At 31.5% G+C, this 16,181-nt stretch overlaps 1 protein-coding gene across 1 annotated transcript in view; it reads left to right on the top strand.

Annotated features, from left to right (window-relative positions):
- LOC111623897 (AT-rich interactive domain-containing protein 2-like) overlaps positions 1 to 16,181 on the top strand; it is a 243,928-nt gene that overhangs the window by 109,338 nt on the left and 118,409 nt on the right. The window contains exon 5 of the mRNA XM_023366627.1: positions 6,482 to 6,700. Coding sequence (XP_023222395.1) covers positions 6,482 to 6,700 — 219 coding nt within the window. The remainder of the gene's footprint in view (positions 1 to 6,481; positions 6,701 to 16,181) is intronic.

Here is a 16,181-nt window from a genome sequence, read left to right as displayed (position 1 = left end):
TAACGGACAGATAAATTCCTCCTACCTTGGATAGGTGACTTAATGAAGTTTGACCCAATCTTATTTGCTTGCGAAGTTCTCTGTTTTCTTCTCTATCCGCCTTGATGGACCAGATGTTTGTCGATCTTTAATGGACTGTAAAAATATGAAAGTATTGCAGTTTGCAAAAAAAAAAAAAAAAATGTTTAATGCAGAATGAAACACTGGTACCAAATGGCCATTACAAAACTACTCTCGTTCACAAATTTTTAAATTAAAAAATTATTTTTATTACGAAAATACGGTGGCACTTGAGGTGCTAACATTAATTATTCTTGATTTATTTTTATCAATTTAAAATATCTATGTATTAATTGAAAGTTTATTTTAGTTTTTTTGGCTTAGTTTGAGTAAACAACTGGGGTTAAAATTACAGTTTAGGTATCAAATTAAAGCTCTGATCCTGCAGATGATGCGATTGAAGAGATATTTGAGAAAGGTACAATGGTTCAGATGTGGGTCATTGTATCTAACCATAGATGATTACCATTGTAAGTCCATGGTCAATCATATCAATTGATTGTAAAATTTGTTGCGACCACCACAGCTCTTCTTAAGACTTATACTTTAGGAACTGCAGATATAGAATATAAAGGAACAAGTAAATTATTTCATGATGAACTCAGGATATTTTTCTTCTAATTATCAATTAGAGTTCAGACTATGTACAAAAAATTATTTAATTAATTTTTGAGTCTATCAAATCCTTTTTTCACACACCATAGAAGTAGCCTTTACATTGGCTTGAAGAAATCACTTCATAAAAACGAATAACAATAGGTAAAATTTACAATTAAAAACGATCAGACGTCAGCCTTTCATTTTAGGTATCTGACGCCTTAACATTAAAAATTAAGTAAATCTTCTCACCAACCTGATACAGATGGTATAAAACTTGGGAGTTGGTGAGAAGATTTACTTATAATTTTTTTTGCTTTATCTTTTAACTATATAATATAGAAATATGTTTATCCCTATACTCAATGGCCACTCACATAATTTGATTACAGGTATTTGTGGGTGTAATTTGATTGCACTGTCCCAGTTATGTAAAGTAAATCATATTTATTTATTTTTACTTATTGTTTTTATTTTGACTAATTTTCTTTGTTCAGTAATTATAATAAAATAAACCGGGAAAAAATTAAACAGAATATAATTTTATTTATTAATATTAAAATTATTTTTTGTTTAATTTTGTTCAAAATATTGTAACCTTTTAATTAAGAGGTTTTCCTCATGAATTTTTCTTGTTTTAATGTACTGTATTAATTTTGTAATGTATTATCAATTATTTTTAGAACTTTATCACATCATTGATTTAATATTTGTTTGAACCATTAATGTTCATTTCTTTTAAGTTATGATAGGAATTTAAAATTGGCATATAACCCATTACATACCATCTCTTTCAGATTATCTTTCAAACATAGATAACCTGGGGATTATTCACATAAAATTTCAGCAATCAAGCAGTTCTTCATAACATAAAAAAACACTTTGTTTTGAGATTTTGATTTTCCTGATAACATATTTGATATTTAATAATTTCTTTGACTATAACATTTTCTTACACATGCATATTTTATATCTGAATGAAGTCAGTGTTACTTTTGACAAGCATTTTATTCAAAATTTTTGAAAGTTGATTCTTATAATCTGATCTTTCATATACATTGATAATTTGTTATTTTGGAAAATTATACTACTACTATTTGTTGTGTAACATTTCTGTAAAAATAATTTTCTCTTTATACATGAGTCAATTACATAAGTAAAATGAAGGGCTACTATCACAGGTGAATTTTCAAATGTCTTGTTAAGCCAATATTGTGAGATTAAATATTTACAAGTATGTAAGGAGGAAAGACCAAAACATTTATTTATGTGAAGTGATGAGTGAGTTTGTTTCTCATGAATGAAGCAAAAATGAATGATTTTACAGAACAAAAACAGGTTTGACAAATAACTAAATTTAACATTTTTGTGAGAGCTCATTTGTTAATATGTGTACAGTAAGACCCTGCATAATACAGCCTCGAATAACACAGATTCAATATAATGCTGTCTGCTCATAGCTTAAAAAAGCTCAAAATTTATGCTGATTCAAATTATCGTATCATTTCATTCATTCATATATAATATGATTATTTACGAACACAAACCAATCGGCAAAAGGTGGCAATTTGTTGTAGCACTGTACTTTCCTTAAATCTGTTTGTTTGGTGCAATTTTCAAAAAAATATAACATTGTGGATGCCATAGGCAATATCAACTTCTCTTGGCAAGAATTAACTGATAACTGATGAACAGTGTGTGAAAGAAGTTGTGAGGGGCTCAGCCGTGGATACGGAGTGGTAAGACTCTTGTACCACTTATCGGCAACTATTCTCTAGAATAGCCCTCTGTTTGTCTAAAAGAATGGTTTTCCTAATTCAAGGAAATCGAGTGCGGAGGGACTTAGTTTGAATGTTAATTTAAAGTGGAATTTGATGATCGTGTAATCACCTTTTCCTTATGTCAGGATTCCCGACACCAGTTAATCACTTTTATTTTATATGTGGATTAACATGCGTTATCCCTAAACTCGTGAATATTTAACATTAATATTAAAGAAGCCATATTTATATAACAAATCAAAATATTGAATGCAGGGACCTTTTTTGAAGAAGGGCCAAATTAAGATTAAGTTTATTGACTGGGGGCCGGACCTCCAAGTGATTAATGCGATGTCTGATGCAATTTGCGAGATTCTTTGTTGTATCGTCATGTGGTTAAGACTGATTGTTTGAAAACACTGTCTTCTCAGGACACATCTCACTTGTGATGATAAGACACTTTTTTATCATATCGCCATCTGTGAAAGGTTTCCCATTCTTGGCTATTAAAGCAGATATTTCTAGGCTGGCTTCAACAGCCGCATCCAATTCTCCAGATTGTTTCTTGAACACATTTTGTTGGCTGATTAGTGATCGTCGTAACGATTCGATTTTCCGTTTGCGTTCCGTACCTTGCAGAAGGAAATCCTTGTGTTGGCTTTCATGATGTCGCTTCAGGTTGAATTCTTTTGGCACTGCTATTGTTCCATTGCACAAAAGGCAAATAATGCTGTTGTTCTGTTGCACAAAACAGTACTTGTTAGTCCACACTTCCACTTCTTGAAACTGATGATTCTCGCGATTGACCTTGCGTTTAATGCCCGGCGCCATACTGTTCACTCTGCAAAACAATGTCTCATTGTGCCGAAAATTCTGAGGCCCGCAACAAATCATGTTTGAGATAAGGCAAGCTAGACTACCACGTGCTTTGTTCTGTATCCACTCTGACCAAAGACTAAAGAGGCGGGGACAGAAGACTATTACGCACACGTGGCCAGGCAGGTCTTAATTCGTTCGACCCCTGTCCGGGCGTCTCCACCATTTCTCAGAATTTGTGAGTCAGATCGTCAACATGCCAGGTGCAGGACACTAATCCATCATAAATGTGGTTACCATTCTTACCTAAATTATATTTATGGCCCGTCAGTTTTACCCCCGTGTTCAGAAATGAATCAAAAGTGATTAACACAGTGCAGTGGAAAATCTGAATATTTTAAATATAATTATTAAAATTGCGATATCTCGTTTCAAATTGGCGCTAGAATCAATCTGTTTTTTTTTTTTTTTCTGTCCTAAATATATCACAGTTTACGACTGTTAAATTTCAAATAAAATAAAAATTAAAAATAATAATTTAATTTTAAATTTACGAAAAAAAGAATGTAAAAATAAAAGTAAATAAAAAGTTCCAATTAATTTACTACTTAAATAACCTAAATATATCTGTTTTCTTTCAAACAAAAAAAACCGCAGCTTTCTAGCTACACGGAATCATTTTACAACCCTCTTTGTTGACAAGTTTATGGCTTGACGCGGTTTGTAATAATTATTAAATCCAAAATATTTTAATGCAAATGGCTTCCTTTTAGTCGTAATGACTCTATTCCAACTACAGTATTAATTTTCTTGGTCCAACTTAATAATAATAAATTTGATGTGAAAAATTTTTTTTCTATTCTTTGTCTATGGAGAGATATTGTTGTAAATTATTGGTTTTATAGCTTTTTGTACATTCCTTTTTGAACTCTGGTTAGTTTTTTTCTAGTTTGAATGACATTAGGTTGACGAATAAGCGTCTTTTCAGAAAAGATTGATTCAAATTCGACTATACCAATCAGAATCTAGAATGTAAACAAATGCTAAAAAATCGTTATTTTCATGGTTTTTCAGCGCTATTTTCACTTATTTTTGTTATTTGACGCTATTTAGACGAATAGGCAAGTTTTCCGAAGCATAAAATTTAATATTTTCCGCCAAAATAGAAACTTCCCGATAACATCGGAAAAAGACATTCTAACATCATTTTAAAATATTCGATATCTAAACCAGAAAGTGTTAGATAGAAATAGACTTATTTATAGAACAATCCCCCATTTCTCACCTCAGGGAAAGTCATAAAACAGTTGGGTGCTAATGACTTTGTGAAAGGGAAAAAGTTCTACACTTAGAAACTTCGAAAGAAGCGATTTGACCTGTACCGTCCACGGGCCGCATAAACATTGATAAGGGGCCGTATGTTGCCCGCGGACCGCAGGTTGTGCACCCCTGTTTAATGGATCAAAATATAAAATTATACAAAACTTGTGAATCTAAACCTAATCTTAATTCTAATTATTAACCTAAGATTATCTCTAAACCTAACGCATGAAAGAGAGTTCACAACAATCTATCAGAGTTCATATTACCTTTTTCTTTAGGTCTTTCATATCTTTTTCTATATCTATTTGAGGGTCTTCTTCCTTTCTTGATTATTTCTCTTGTAATATTTTCTAGGAGAGTTCTTTTAAATCTTCTCTTGTATACTTTGAATGTAGTACTCTTTCATAAGACGAGATCTTTCTTCGTATGGCAATACCTTTCTTCAATGGACTGCCTCTGTCGTATGGCTAGTTTTCTTCTTCAGTATGGCAAACCTCATTTCGATGGACTGCCTCAGTGGCGGGAAAACGTCCTTTTTATTTGCTCTCCAGTAACGTGTGCAAAAACTCGACTCATCATGAGTTGGCCTGGGAAAGGAAATCAACTTCCTTTCAAAATCGGATGTTTTCCCAATTTTTTTTTAGAAACATTGTTGAAGTTGAAAAATATTAATTTCTCTTAATATCTTTTCTTCAACTTGTTATTTTGATTAAAATGACCCTCACCTGAATTTCCATATTCTCACAAAGTTATGGCTGAACGTATGCAAGAATTCTTAACAAGAAGAGCCTATAACTGTATCGTTAAGTCGACAAATTGTCAACTTAATCAATATAGCAGGACTAAGAGATGTAGATGAGCAGGATATTGAGGAGTTACTGCGGGTTTCTGGTGGGAGCTTTACCAATGACAGTTGGTAAGACACTCATGAACAGCAACCTTCGAGAACTGGCAGAACAAGGAATTCATGTAGAACTGGAAAATAGTGATTCTGAAAACAAACCCAAAGAACTTGCTATAGATTTCCTTAGTAAAAGTTTGGTAATGATAACCAAATCATTTGATTAAATTATAGCAAATGATCCAGATTTTGAAAGGAGGCAAAAGCAAGGTAAGGCATTTTGGATGCGATCTTCTGCTACCAATATTTGCTTAAGGAAAGAAAAAAAGCGACAAATGAAACTACATGACTTCATAACAAAAAAACAAGAATTTCAGAAAAGCCAGGACGTTCGTTCATCACAAAAATGATCTTTACATTTCTGTGTGCATATGTTATGTGTGTTATTTAACATATATTATTATGCAAATTAATATAAAAATAACTTAAAATTAAACTAAAATCTGTTTAATTTTGGTTGCGTGTTCTCCTTTCTATATTTACTCTGTTAAAATGACCTCATTTAACACTGTTTCCTTAGCACTTTGTTGTCTAGGAACGTATCCCCTGCGTTAAGCGGGGTCTTACTGTATTTAGATTTTTGTGTTCATGGATTATAAACTTTAATATGATGATAGAGAGATACATTGCTGATTGTGTTTATTAATTTTAGTGTTGTTTGCTGTAAATGTCAAATATCAAAATCGTTTTTGTCATTTAAGTCAGAAGAAGGTTATAGAATAGAAGTTATGTAAAACCATAAATGAAATACATTTAATTAACTTAACCAATAATATGAGTGGTGAAATAACAAATATTTGATACAATTTCAATTATTATGAATAGAATTTTTAAATTTTAAATTTTTTTTCAATCATACAATTATACATTAATTAAATTAATAGATATAACTGAAAGTATTTGTTTGATAAGTATTAAGCGAAAATTCTGATTTTGATCTTATAAACTACTTACATACATTATTTAAAATATTAATTATAATTTTAGTTTAAAATAAAATTTTTCTATATTTTTTTTTCTGCAGATGTTTCAAGAACAGCATCTGGTTTATGCCAGAATATTATTCGCCCAACTGATTATGATAAAATTTGTTTGTCATTATTGAGTGGTTTACCAAATGAACAAGAATTTGCTCTTAACATTTGTACTATATTATCAAATGAAGGAAATCATGTTTTGCATTTGGAACAATTACCACGTTTGGTTGACTTGTTATTAGGCTTGGCAGGAATCTGGAGAAAAGGTTAGTGTCATTTTAAAGTGTAAACCATATATTTAATATAAATATTTTAAACCTAATATAGAATTCTGTTTAACAATTTGTTATTAGTTTTGAAAGTCAATAATTAAACACCAATGATAGGTGAATAAATGTTGAATGTAGATTTCTAAATTAAATTCATATAAATATTAAGAAAAATGTTCAGTTTAGTTCACTTCTTTCAGATAGTACCATTAGAACAAAAATATGTAGTAAGTTCAATTTATTATATTGATATTTATTTTGGAAGAAATACATTCCTCCCTTTCAACAGTATGAAATAAATGTAATTCAGAACATCAAGAGCTCAAAAATTGTTTACACTGAAACAGATTCAAGATGTTTCATCCCATCATCAGTAGTTTAAATTTGCATTTGTTTCCTATTTTTAAGAACATAAAATTCTATTCTTTAGAATTTTGATTCTCTTAAATTTTAGAATATGAAAAACAAATGCATCACTGATAACAGAATTACATGTTAACAAATACAAGTGACCAAAATCAGTTTTACTATGCAAATTTTGCCATTTATTTTTCCACTTCTTTCATAGATATATTTTAGATTGGCATCTGTGGATTCCCAGACGAGGTTCAAACTTGAGTAAACCGTGAAATTCTTGCGTGACACAAGATGTAAACAACGAGACTCGGAACTGTTCGAGTATGTGTCAAACTATCTGTCAAGGTCTTAGTGGAAGACAAACTCTAACATGAATGCTCATAAATAGGTAGATCATCGACTCACGAGTCTATAAAACGTTGGCCGAGATACACCTTTTCGAAAAAAAAAGGAGAATTTTTGATAGATGAAAATGATCATTAAATTCTTAGATGTCAAAAAAAAAGGTAAACAATGGCCTGAGTTATGAGTGTAGGCGTTATTGTTTTATAAACAGTCACTGAGCAGAGTCGACAAAGAGGTATCAGATGGACACTTTGAATCAGACCTTTCCCACAACTCAAAAAGGTTTTGTCTTGCACCTGAAGACAAAGGAGAGACCAATCAGGAAGCAAGGAATGGGACGAGGGACCAATCCGAAATGCGAATAGTGGGGGGGAACTATAAAAATCGGAACTTAAAGGTCAAAGGAGAGTCTCCTCTGGATTAAGCCTACAGTTGTGCTTTATCAATTGTGTTGTGCTACTGCCAATTACCTAGGACGCCGCAGCTTAACACCGAACATCTGCATCGTCCAGCGATCCTTCTTGTCCGCCCAGGCTATGACCGATCACCCGCACTTTTATTGTTTCATAGGAATACAGAGATTTTGGAATTGTCCAATATCGGTGTAAGCATGAATTCGAACAAATAAACAGGTTTTCTCTTGTAAAAAAGACTTGTTCTTCATTTGCCTCCTTTGCCACCGCCCACATAGGGGTTTTCCTTTAGGCTCATTCTGATGCAGGATAAATTGTACTCCCCTTAAAGTCAGCAAACCTTACACATCTTTATCAACATGACATTCCAGGTTTAATCACAATACAGCTGTATTTCAGAACTATAAGCAAATAAATGGCAAACTTGTTTTGCAAAAGTGATTTTTGGTCATTTATGTTAATGAATATACTAACAAACACAACACCTTATTAATCCCAGCAATATTTAATAAGAATAATAATGTTTTCGACTGTTTGTGTTTGTTAGTTATATATTATCCAGTAAGTTCTTTATTTATTTATCTATTACAATGAATATACTTTCTGGTTTCAGTAAATGACATGTCCTAAAAAATTTTGGATGGAGATTTGATGTTTAGATTATCAGAAATTTTTAAGTTTTTGATTAATTTTTTAAATTATATTTAATTCCATATTGAATAACTGATTGAAATGTATATGGAAGTTCAAAAATTAGCTTTTTCAAACTACACATACTGGCTAGAAAATTGTGAACTGCTATTGCTGCATTTTATGCTAGTGATATACAAAGGATATTTTTATGTGGGTGATTGTGTTGTTTCCATGGTCCAATAAAATTATGCATACAATTTTTGCCTCAGTGATGGAAAAACACTTGATCTTTGAGTTTGAGAAAGCTCTATTGTTGGTGATTGTCTAGTCAAAGCCATGATAAAGAAAATGAAAACTTTAACTGGATTTTCAAAAGAAACAATATCAACAATTTTTAATTAGTGAAAGGAAAATGGCATATCAGGATGGCATAACTTGAATCAGAAGACAGTCCTTGGAGAATTGGCTCCAAACAAACTTTGATACCAAGATTGCTTGATGTAATAGTCATTCTAGTGTGCAACAACTGACTAAGAATTTACTTAATTTGCAGTTAAAAATGCAAATTTAAACTGCTGATGATGGGATGAGACATCTTGAATCTGTTTCATTTAAAAAAATTTTTGGGTTTATAGATATTTATATACACTGATGTGCAAAACTTAAACAACAATTTTTTTTGCCATAACTTCACAAGAAATTATCTGAGAGACATGAAATTTAGAATTCAGAGACAGTATTTTGTACTTAAAGGATGAAAGCATATTAATGCAAATATGAATAGAATGTCTTTAATAATGCCTTTTGTTGTTCTTTTTGTTTGTAGTCTTGGATTGCATGTGCAGATTGCATGCATTTTGCATGCCATCAGGTCACCTATGATGTCTTCTTCCTGCATACAAATCACTTTTCTACTGAATTGGTGTTCATTATACTGATCACAACAAGCCCATTTTTACAGTTTCATGGCTGTCTGCTTAAAAAGTTGCTTACATTGTTGCTTAAGTTTTGCACAGCTGTGTATATAAATAGTTGTCCCATTTCTATATGAACTGTACAAAGAGATATGAAGAAAATTAGTATTGGGAGTACCCATGTGAAAGTAGAGAAAAACAGAAAACATTGCTAAGAATACTGTAAATGAACATAGATGACTGGAAAAAAATCATGTGGTATGATGAGTAATATTACATACTGTTTTACAATGATGATAGGCAAAGTATGAGCAACAAGCCATGAGGCCTTTGATCCAGCGTGTCTTGTAAACACAATTCAGGGTTATGGAAATGGTAACATGGTGTAGTATATTTTTTTTGTTTGTTTTGCATGGATTGGATTCTCTAATACCACTGAAAGGACAAGTGTCCTCTAACAGATTATTTGAACAATGTTTTAGATCAGTGGTTCCCAATTACTTTTTCCTGCGTACCACTTCAAGAAAGAGCTCAAACTCGCGTATCCCTTATAGCAGAAATTCATATTAATCCATACTAATATAAATCCGAAGATAATTCGGTCTCTGTGTGAGTCGTCAATGTGTCCAGCAAACCACGACCTCCATACGAAAAAGGCTTTCTTGCGTGATCCTGACAGATCGCGGGCGAAGCAAGAGTCGTAACCTTTCACTTTAAGGATGAATATATACAGTATATTAATTAAGTAGTTATTATTATTTAAAAAATTATTTTAAATTGCGATATAGATATGAGAGCATTATAAAAAGTTGCAAAAACATTTGGGTTGGATGGCCAAAGGCAGTCAGGAGTAGAACATCTATAAATATTATAAAGATACATAGTAAAGTCATGCTGCATCTCAGTTTTGACAGGTTCCAGAGAGCAGTGGGTTATATTTCTCACTGTTTCATAGGTATTTGCGTGAGAAAGTGCTAATGTAGTTGAACTGTGCTGCAACATCTTAAGATGCAAAATATTTCTAGATATTCATTTAATAAACTTGAACAAAGTCCAAAATTATGTAGTGACATGATTAATCTAAAATTATATTCTTAAATGAATAATAACTGGGCTACTGAAACTAAAATGTTATAAACATATGTTATTTATCTATATATATAAAAATGAATGTATGGCTGTCTGTCCTTCATGCATTACTACACCATTTATCCGATTGCCATGAAACTTGGGAAGTTGTTTAATACACTTTCGCGAAGGTTTCTGGCATAGTACATTTATCCTACAATAGATGGCACACATGTATACGAGCATTTCATCGTGAGCATTTCAGCATGGTTAGTTGAAACTTGAAATTTGGTATAGTTAAGCCCGCAGGCGGCAAGGAAAAGCGGTGTCGCAAACGCATCTTCACCGCCAGCAGCAATCCGCTTACATTTCAGTGCATGCGTTCAGTATTCAAGATGGCGAACGATACCGATATTGTCACTATCCACGTGTTTACAAATTTTGTTTTGTACGGCTTGCTTTATTTATTTAGAAGATTTTGTCGAAGATTCGAACAAAGATTTTGGATTAGAGATATTTTCTTGGATTGATAAAAAAAACTGGTGTACAAAATACGCTTATTCCTCAATAAAGAATACTATTTAGAGTAAGATTCAGTTGTTTTGTTTTTTGAATTAAATTATATATGATTATTTGTGTAGGATTTGTGTTAAATTTATTATCCTTCCCTCTTTATTCTGATGATAGTTATCTTGGTTAACCGTGTCGAACTTTCTATTATTAAAACATCGCGTGATTGTATTTTCTCACGTGACTACCAGACAAACTGTTATTGGCTGATAGAAATGCGTCTTGGCGGCAGTTGCCGCAAAAGATAAAATTCAACCAACTTTTGCGGCACGAGAAAGGTGGCACAAAATCGACTTCTGCGGCGAGAAAAAGTGACATCATCATGTTGCTTTTCCTTGCCGCGCCATGTGTGTGCATCTGGCTTTAGGGTACATCATGAGAATGCACACTAACAAGGGATTTTTTGTAATACCCTACAGGGAAAGTGACAGGATTAAGGCTTCAACAATGGAAGTGTTAATAGAAAGCAATGTGCAAGATTTACAGGCACAGATGCAGTTTTTTGCATTAAATCGAACATAATTTTAGACCCGTCTAAAAATTTTAAAATTAGTTTGGAAACAGGGGAACCTAATTCTTGCATTCTGTGAAAATTGGTAAGTTTGGCTGTAATGTAATAATCTTAATCTTCGCTATTGTTACTTTTTGCCTAAGCAACGCCGGGCTTATCTGCTAGTTTGTAATAATAATCTCTCCAGAATCTTTTGGATGGGCATGCTACATAGCTAATTTTACTGACAACCTAGCTAATTAATATGTTGAATTGACATGCCAAAATAATGACAGGAATAGAAATACATATACATTGTAAAGTTTTGTTACATTTCTGTAACATGGAGAGAGTTCAGAAAATTTTTTAAACCGTTTTAATTTTCTTATTGTAAGAAAAACTGAAAGACAGTAACATAGAAACTGAGGATGATTGTGATGATGATAATTCAAAATATCGGTCACCACAAAATCACATGAAATCTTAATGCTTAAAATGAAATGTAAACAAATTACTGCATTAGAAAGATTTTATATATTTGTCAATATTTGATCTTTTAAAAATGTGCATAAAAGGTTAGGAATTGAATACAAGATATCATACTAGCAAATAATTTGTAATCAAAATAAATTCACTATTTATCGCACCGGATTGACAAAAAATTTTACACACCTGAACCATACAACCAGAAGGGGTTCGGAAACGTTTGTTTACCGATTTTTTGCATGATCGCACCGTAAATGGTTCAGGTGTGTAAAATAATTTGTAATCAATCTTACTGTAGAACATCTTGAAACTCTGACATTATTCTATTGGCACTAATAAAAGACATTGTGAGAGTTTGTTTTATGCAAAAGGGACATCTTACACGGTTTCTGTTTATCAGTTTTTATACAAGTGGAATCTAGGCTTTGTCAGTACACATGCTAATGATGTGTTTACAGTAAATATAACAACAACAGTAGTTTGTATTTTTCAAATTAAGCTTTAAAATTAAATCAAGAAAGTGCATTCTTTAGTTGTATTTTCAGGAAGATAAAACTGATAGATGCTTCTGTTGTTGCTTTGATGTCTCAATTACTGGAAGATACATTGCAATGACTTGCTCTTGTGATGAATAAGTTTATGCACAGTGTTTTTTTAAAGGCATTTCAATACAAATTTATATGCAGGTTAACTCTGAACATAGAAAAACAAAATGTGTTTAATAAATATAGTGTGTAATATAAAAATGGATGATATAGAACTTACAGTATGTAACCATTGTAAGTATTTGAAAGTGAAATTACAGCAAAATGGAAGAGATCATTGAGAGAGATAAAACAGATAAGAACAAGGAAACACAGTTAAAAAGCAATCTGGTGAAATACCAAAATCTCAAAAAGAGGAAAATGGAATATTTGTAACACCATATTGAGAAATACATTGTATTATTATATGGATCTAAAATGTGGAAAAAATCAAAAACAGATAAAAGAAAGCTAAGTACAATTAAAATAGATGCACTTAAGAGATTATAAAGAATATCATGTATGGACAAAGTAAAAAAATTTAAAAAAATGAACACAGAGAAATTAACTTCTAATGAGATGAAAAAGGCAGTTAGCATTGTATGATCATATGAAAAGAATTACAAATTATATATTGCCAAGGATTAGTCATGAGCCAGAAACCACAAAAGAAGAGAAAGAGGAAGGCTGAGAATGATCTGAGAGGAAGCTATATGAAAAATGATGGATAATATCATCAATGAAGAAATGTTAGTTAGGGAAAATTATTTTAATCATAAATATTCATTTTTCAATATATCACACTCTTCACATGACAACATATCAGTGACACACTTTTCCAAACATTTAATCCATGTTTTCATTTTATGTATGAAAAAACTTTCTAGTTTTTTTTTATCATCTTCATATAGTTTAGCTTGAACTTCAGCATCTGATGAAAAGTGTTTAATTTTCAGTACCATCTTTTAATTTTGGAACAACTTGAAGTCTGATGGTGCCAATTTGGGCTGTAAGGAAAGTGTGGAATAATATATATAATACTATTTCATCTTTTTCAGTGATTTTGTTGTTTTCTTATTGTACTGTGGTCTTGCATTTATCATGGAGCAAGAAAAAGATGATTCTTTCTGCCTTTATTCTGAAATGATGAGTTTGTTTAAACCTATTCATGGGAATACCTAGTGAAGGGTTGGGGGTCATGACTTCCCAAACTTAATCAGGAAGTTTTTGGACATATCAAATTTTAAATTACATTTTGTGGTTTTATTTTGAACTTGACATCACTAGCAGGAAATTAGAATGTTAATCAATAATATTTAATCTTTCATTAGTTGATGCATATGCTATATTGATACAAACAATAGCAAACATTGAAAGTTGTGATTTGAGATAGATTGATTTTAGCTACTTTTTTCACTAAATCTAAAATAAATATTCATTAAAATGTTATATAAATCTATCAATAATTAAATGTAAAGTGGGAACATTCATTTCTCCCACACTTGACTTTTGAAAATCTGAAGACCCCCAAAATTGTTTTTTGTCAGGCATGCCAATGCTGTTGTATAATGATATAACACAGCAAAAACTGAGATTTTTGCATGTACAAATTAGACATCTATAGCTACTAAATGGTGACGTGACATTCATGAACCTTGTAGAATGTTGTAGTGAGAAATCATATTGAATAGCAAGACATAATAAAAATACAGGTATACCTCGCCTTACGTCGGTAATTGGTTCCAGGAAAACGACTTAAGTCGAAAAACGACGTAAGTCGAATTTACTTGTCTCCGAATCTACTTGTCACTAGGCTAAACCATAAATTACTATTCCCAGTTCTGTATTTTATTTATTAATGCATTTTTAATAATANATATTAAAATTATTTTTTGTTTAATTTTGTTCAAAATATTGTAACCTTTTAATTAAGAGGTTTTCCTCATGAATTTTTCTTGTTTTAATGTACTGTATTAATTTTGTAATGTATTATCAATTATTTTTAGAACTTTATCACATCATTGATTTAATATTTGTTTGAACCATTAATGTTCATTTCTTTTAAGTTATGATAGGAATTTAAAATTGGCATATAACCCATTACATACCATCTCTTTCAGATTATCTTTCAAACATAGATAACCTGGGGATTATTCACATAAAATTTCAGCAATCAAGCAGTTCTTCATAACATAAAAAAACACTTTGTTTTGAGATTTTGATTTTCCTGATAACATATTTGATATTTAATAATTTCTTTGACTATAACATTTTCTTACACATGCATATTTTATATCTGAATGAAGTCAGTGTTACTTTTGACAAGCATTTTATTCAAAATTTTTGAAAGTTGATTCTTATAATCTGATCTTTCATATACATTGATAATTTGTTATTTTGGAAAATTATACTACTACTATTTGTTGTGTAACATTTCTGTAAAAATAATTTTCTCTTTATACATGAGTCAATTACATAAGTAAAATGAAGGGCTACTATCACAGGTGAATTTTCAAATGTCTTGTTAAGCCAATATTGTGAGATTAAATATTTACAAGTATGTAAGGAGGAAAGACCAAAACATTTATTTATGTGAAGTGATGAGTGAGTTTGTTTCTCATGAATGAAGCAAAAATGAATGATTTTACAGAACAAAAACAGGTTTGACAAATAACTAAATTTAACATTTTTGTGAGAGCTCATTTGTTAATATGTGTACAGTAAGACCCTGCATAATACAGCCTCGAATAACACAGATTCAATATAATGCTGTCTGCTCATAGCTTAAAAAAGCTCAAAATTTATGCTGATTCAAATTATCGTATCATTTCATTCATTCATATATAATATGATTATTTACGAACACAAACCAATCGGCAAAAGGTGGCAATTTGTTGTAGCACTGTACTTTCCTTAAATCTGTTTGTTTGGTGCAATTTTCAAAAAAATATAACATTGTGGATGCCATAGGCAATATCAACTTCTCTTGGCAAGAATTAACTGATAACTGATGAACAGTGTGTGAAAGAAGTTGTGAGGGGCTCAGCCGTGGATACGGAGTGGTAAGACTCTTGTACCACTTATCGGCAACTATTCTCTAGAATAGCCCTCTGTTTGTCTAAAAGAATGGTTTTCCTAATTCAAGGAAATCGAGTGCGGAGGGACTTAGTTTGAATGTTAATTTAAAGTGGAATTTGATGATCGTGTAATCACCTTTTCCTTATGTCAGGATTCCCGACACCAGTTAATCACTTTTATTTTATATGTGGATTAACATGCGTTATCCCTAAACTCGTGAATATTTAACATTAATATTAAAGAAGCCATATTTATATAACAAATCAAAATATTGAATGCAGGGACCTTTTTTGAAGAAGGGCCAAATTAAGATTAAGTTTATTGACTGGGGGCCGGACCTCCAAGTGATTAATGCGATGTCTGATGCAATTTGCGAGATTCTTTGTTGTATCGTCATGTGGTTAAGACTGATTGTTTGAAAACACTGTCTTCTCAGGACACATCTCACTTGTGATGATAAGACACTTTTTTATCATATCGCCATCTGTGAAAGGTTTCCCATTCTTGGCTATTAAAGCAGATATTTCTAGGCTGGCTTCAACAGCCGCATCCAATTCTCCAGATTGTTTCCTGAACACATTTTGTTGGCTGATTAGTGAT

This window comes from Centruroides sculpturatus, unplaced genomic scaffold (assembly GCF_000671375.1).
Source record: "Centruroides sculpturatus isolate CEXI.00-Female unplaced genomic scaffold, Cexi_2.0 scaffold250, whole genome shotgun sequence".
NCBI lineage: Eukaryota > Metazoa > Arthropoda > Arachnida > Scorpiones > Buthidae > Centruroides > Centruroides sculpturatus.
The sequence above is the reverse complement of the archived record's forward strand: the minus strand, read 5'-3'. Positions and strand labels throughout refer to the sequence as shown.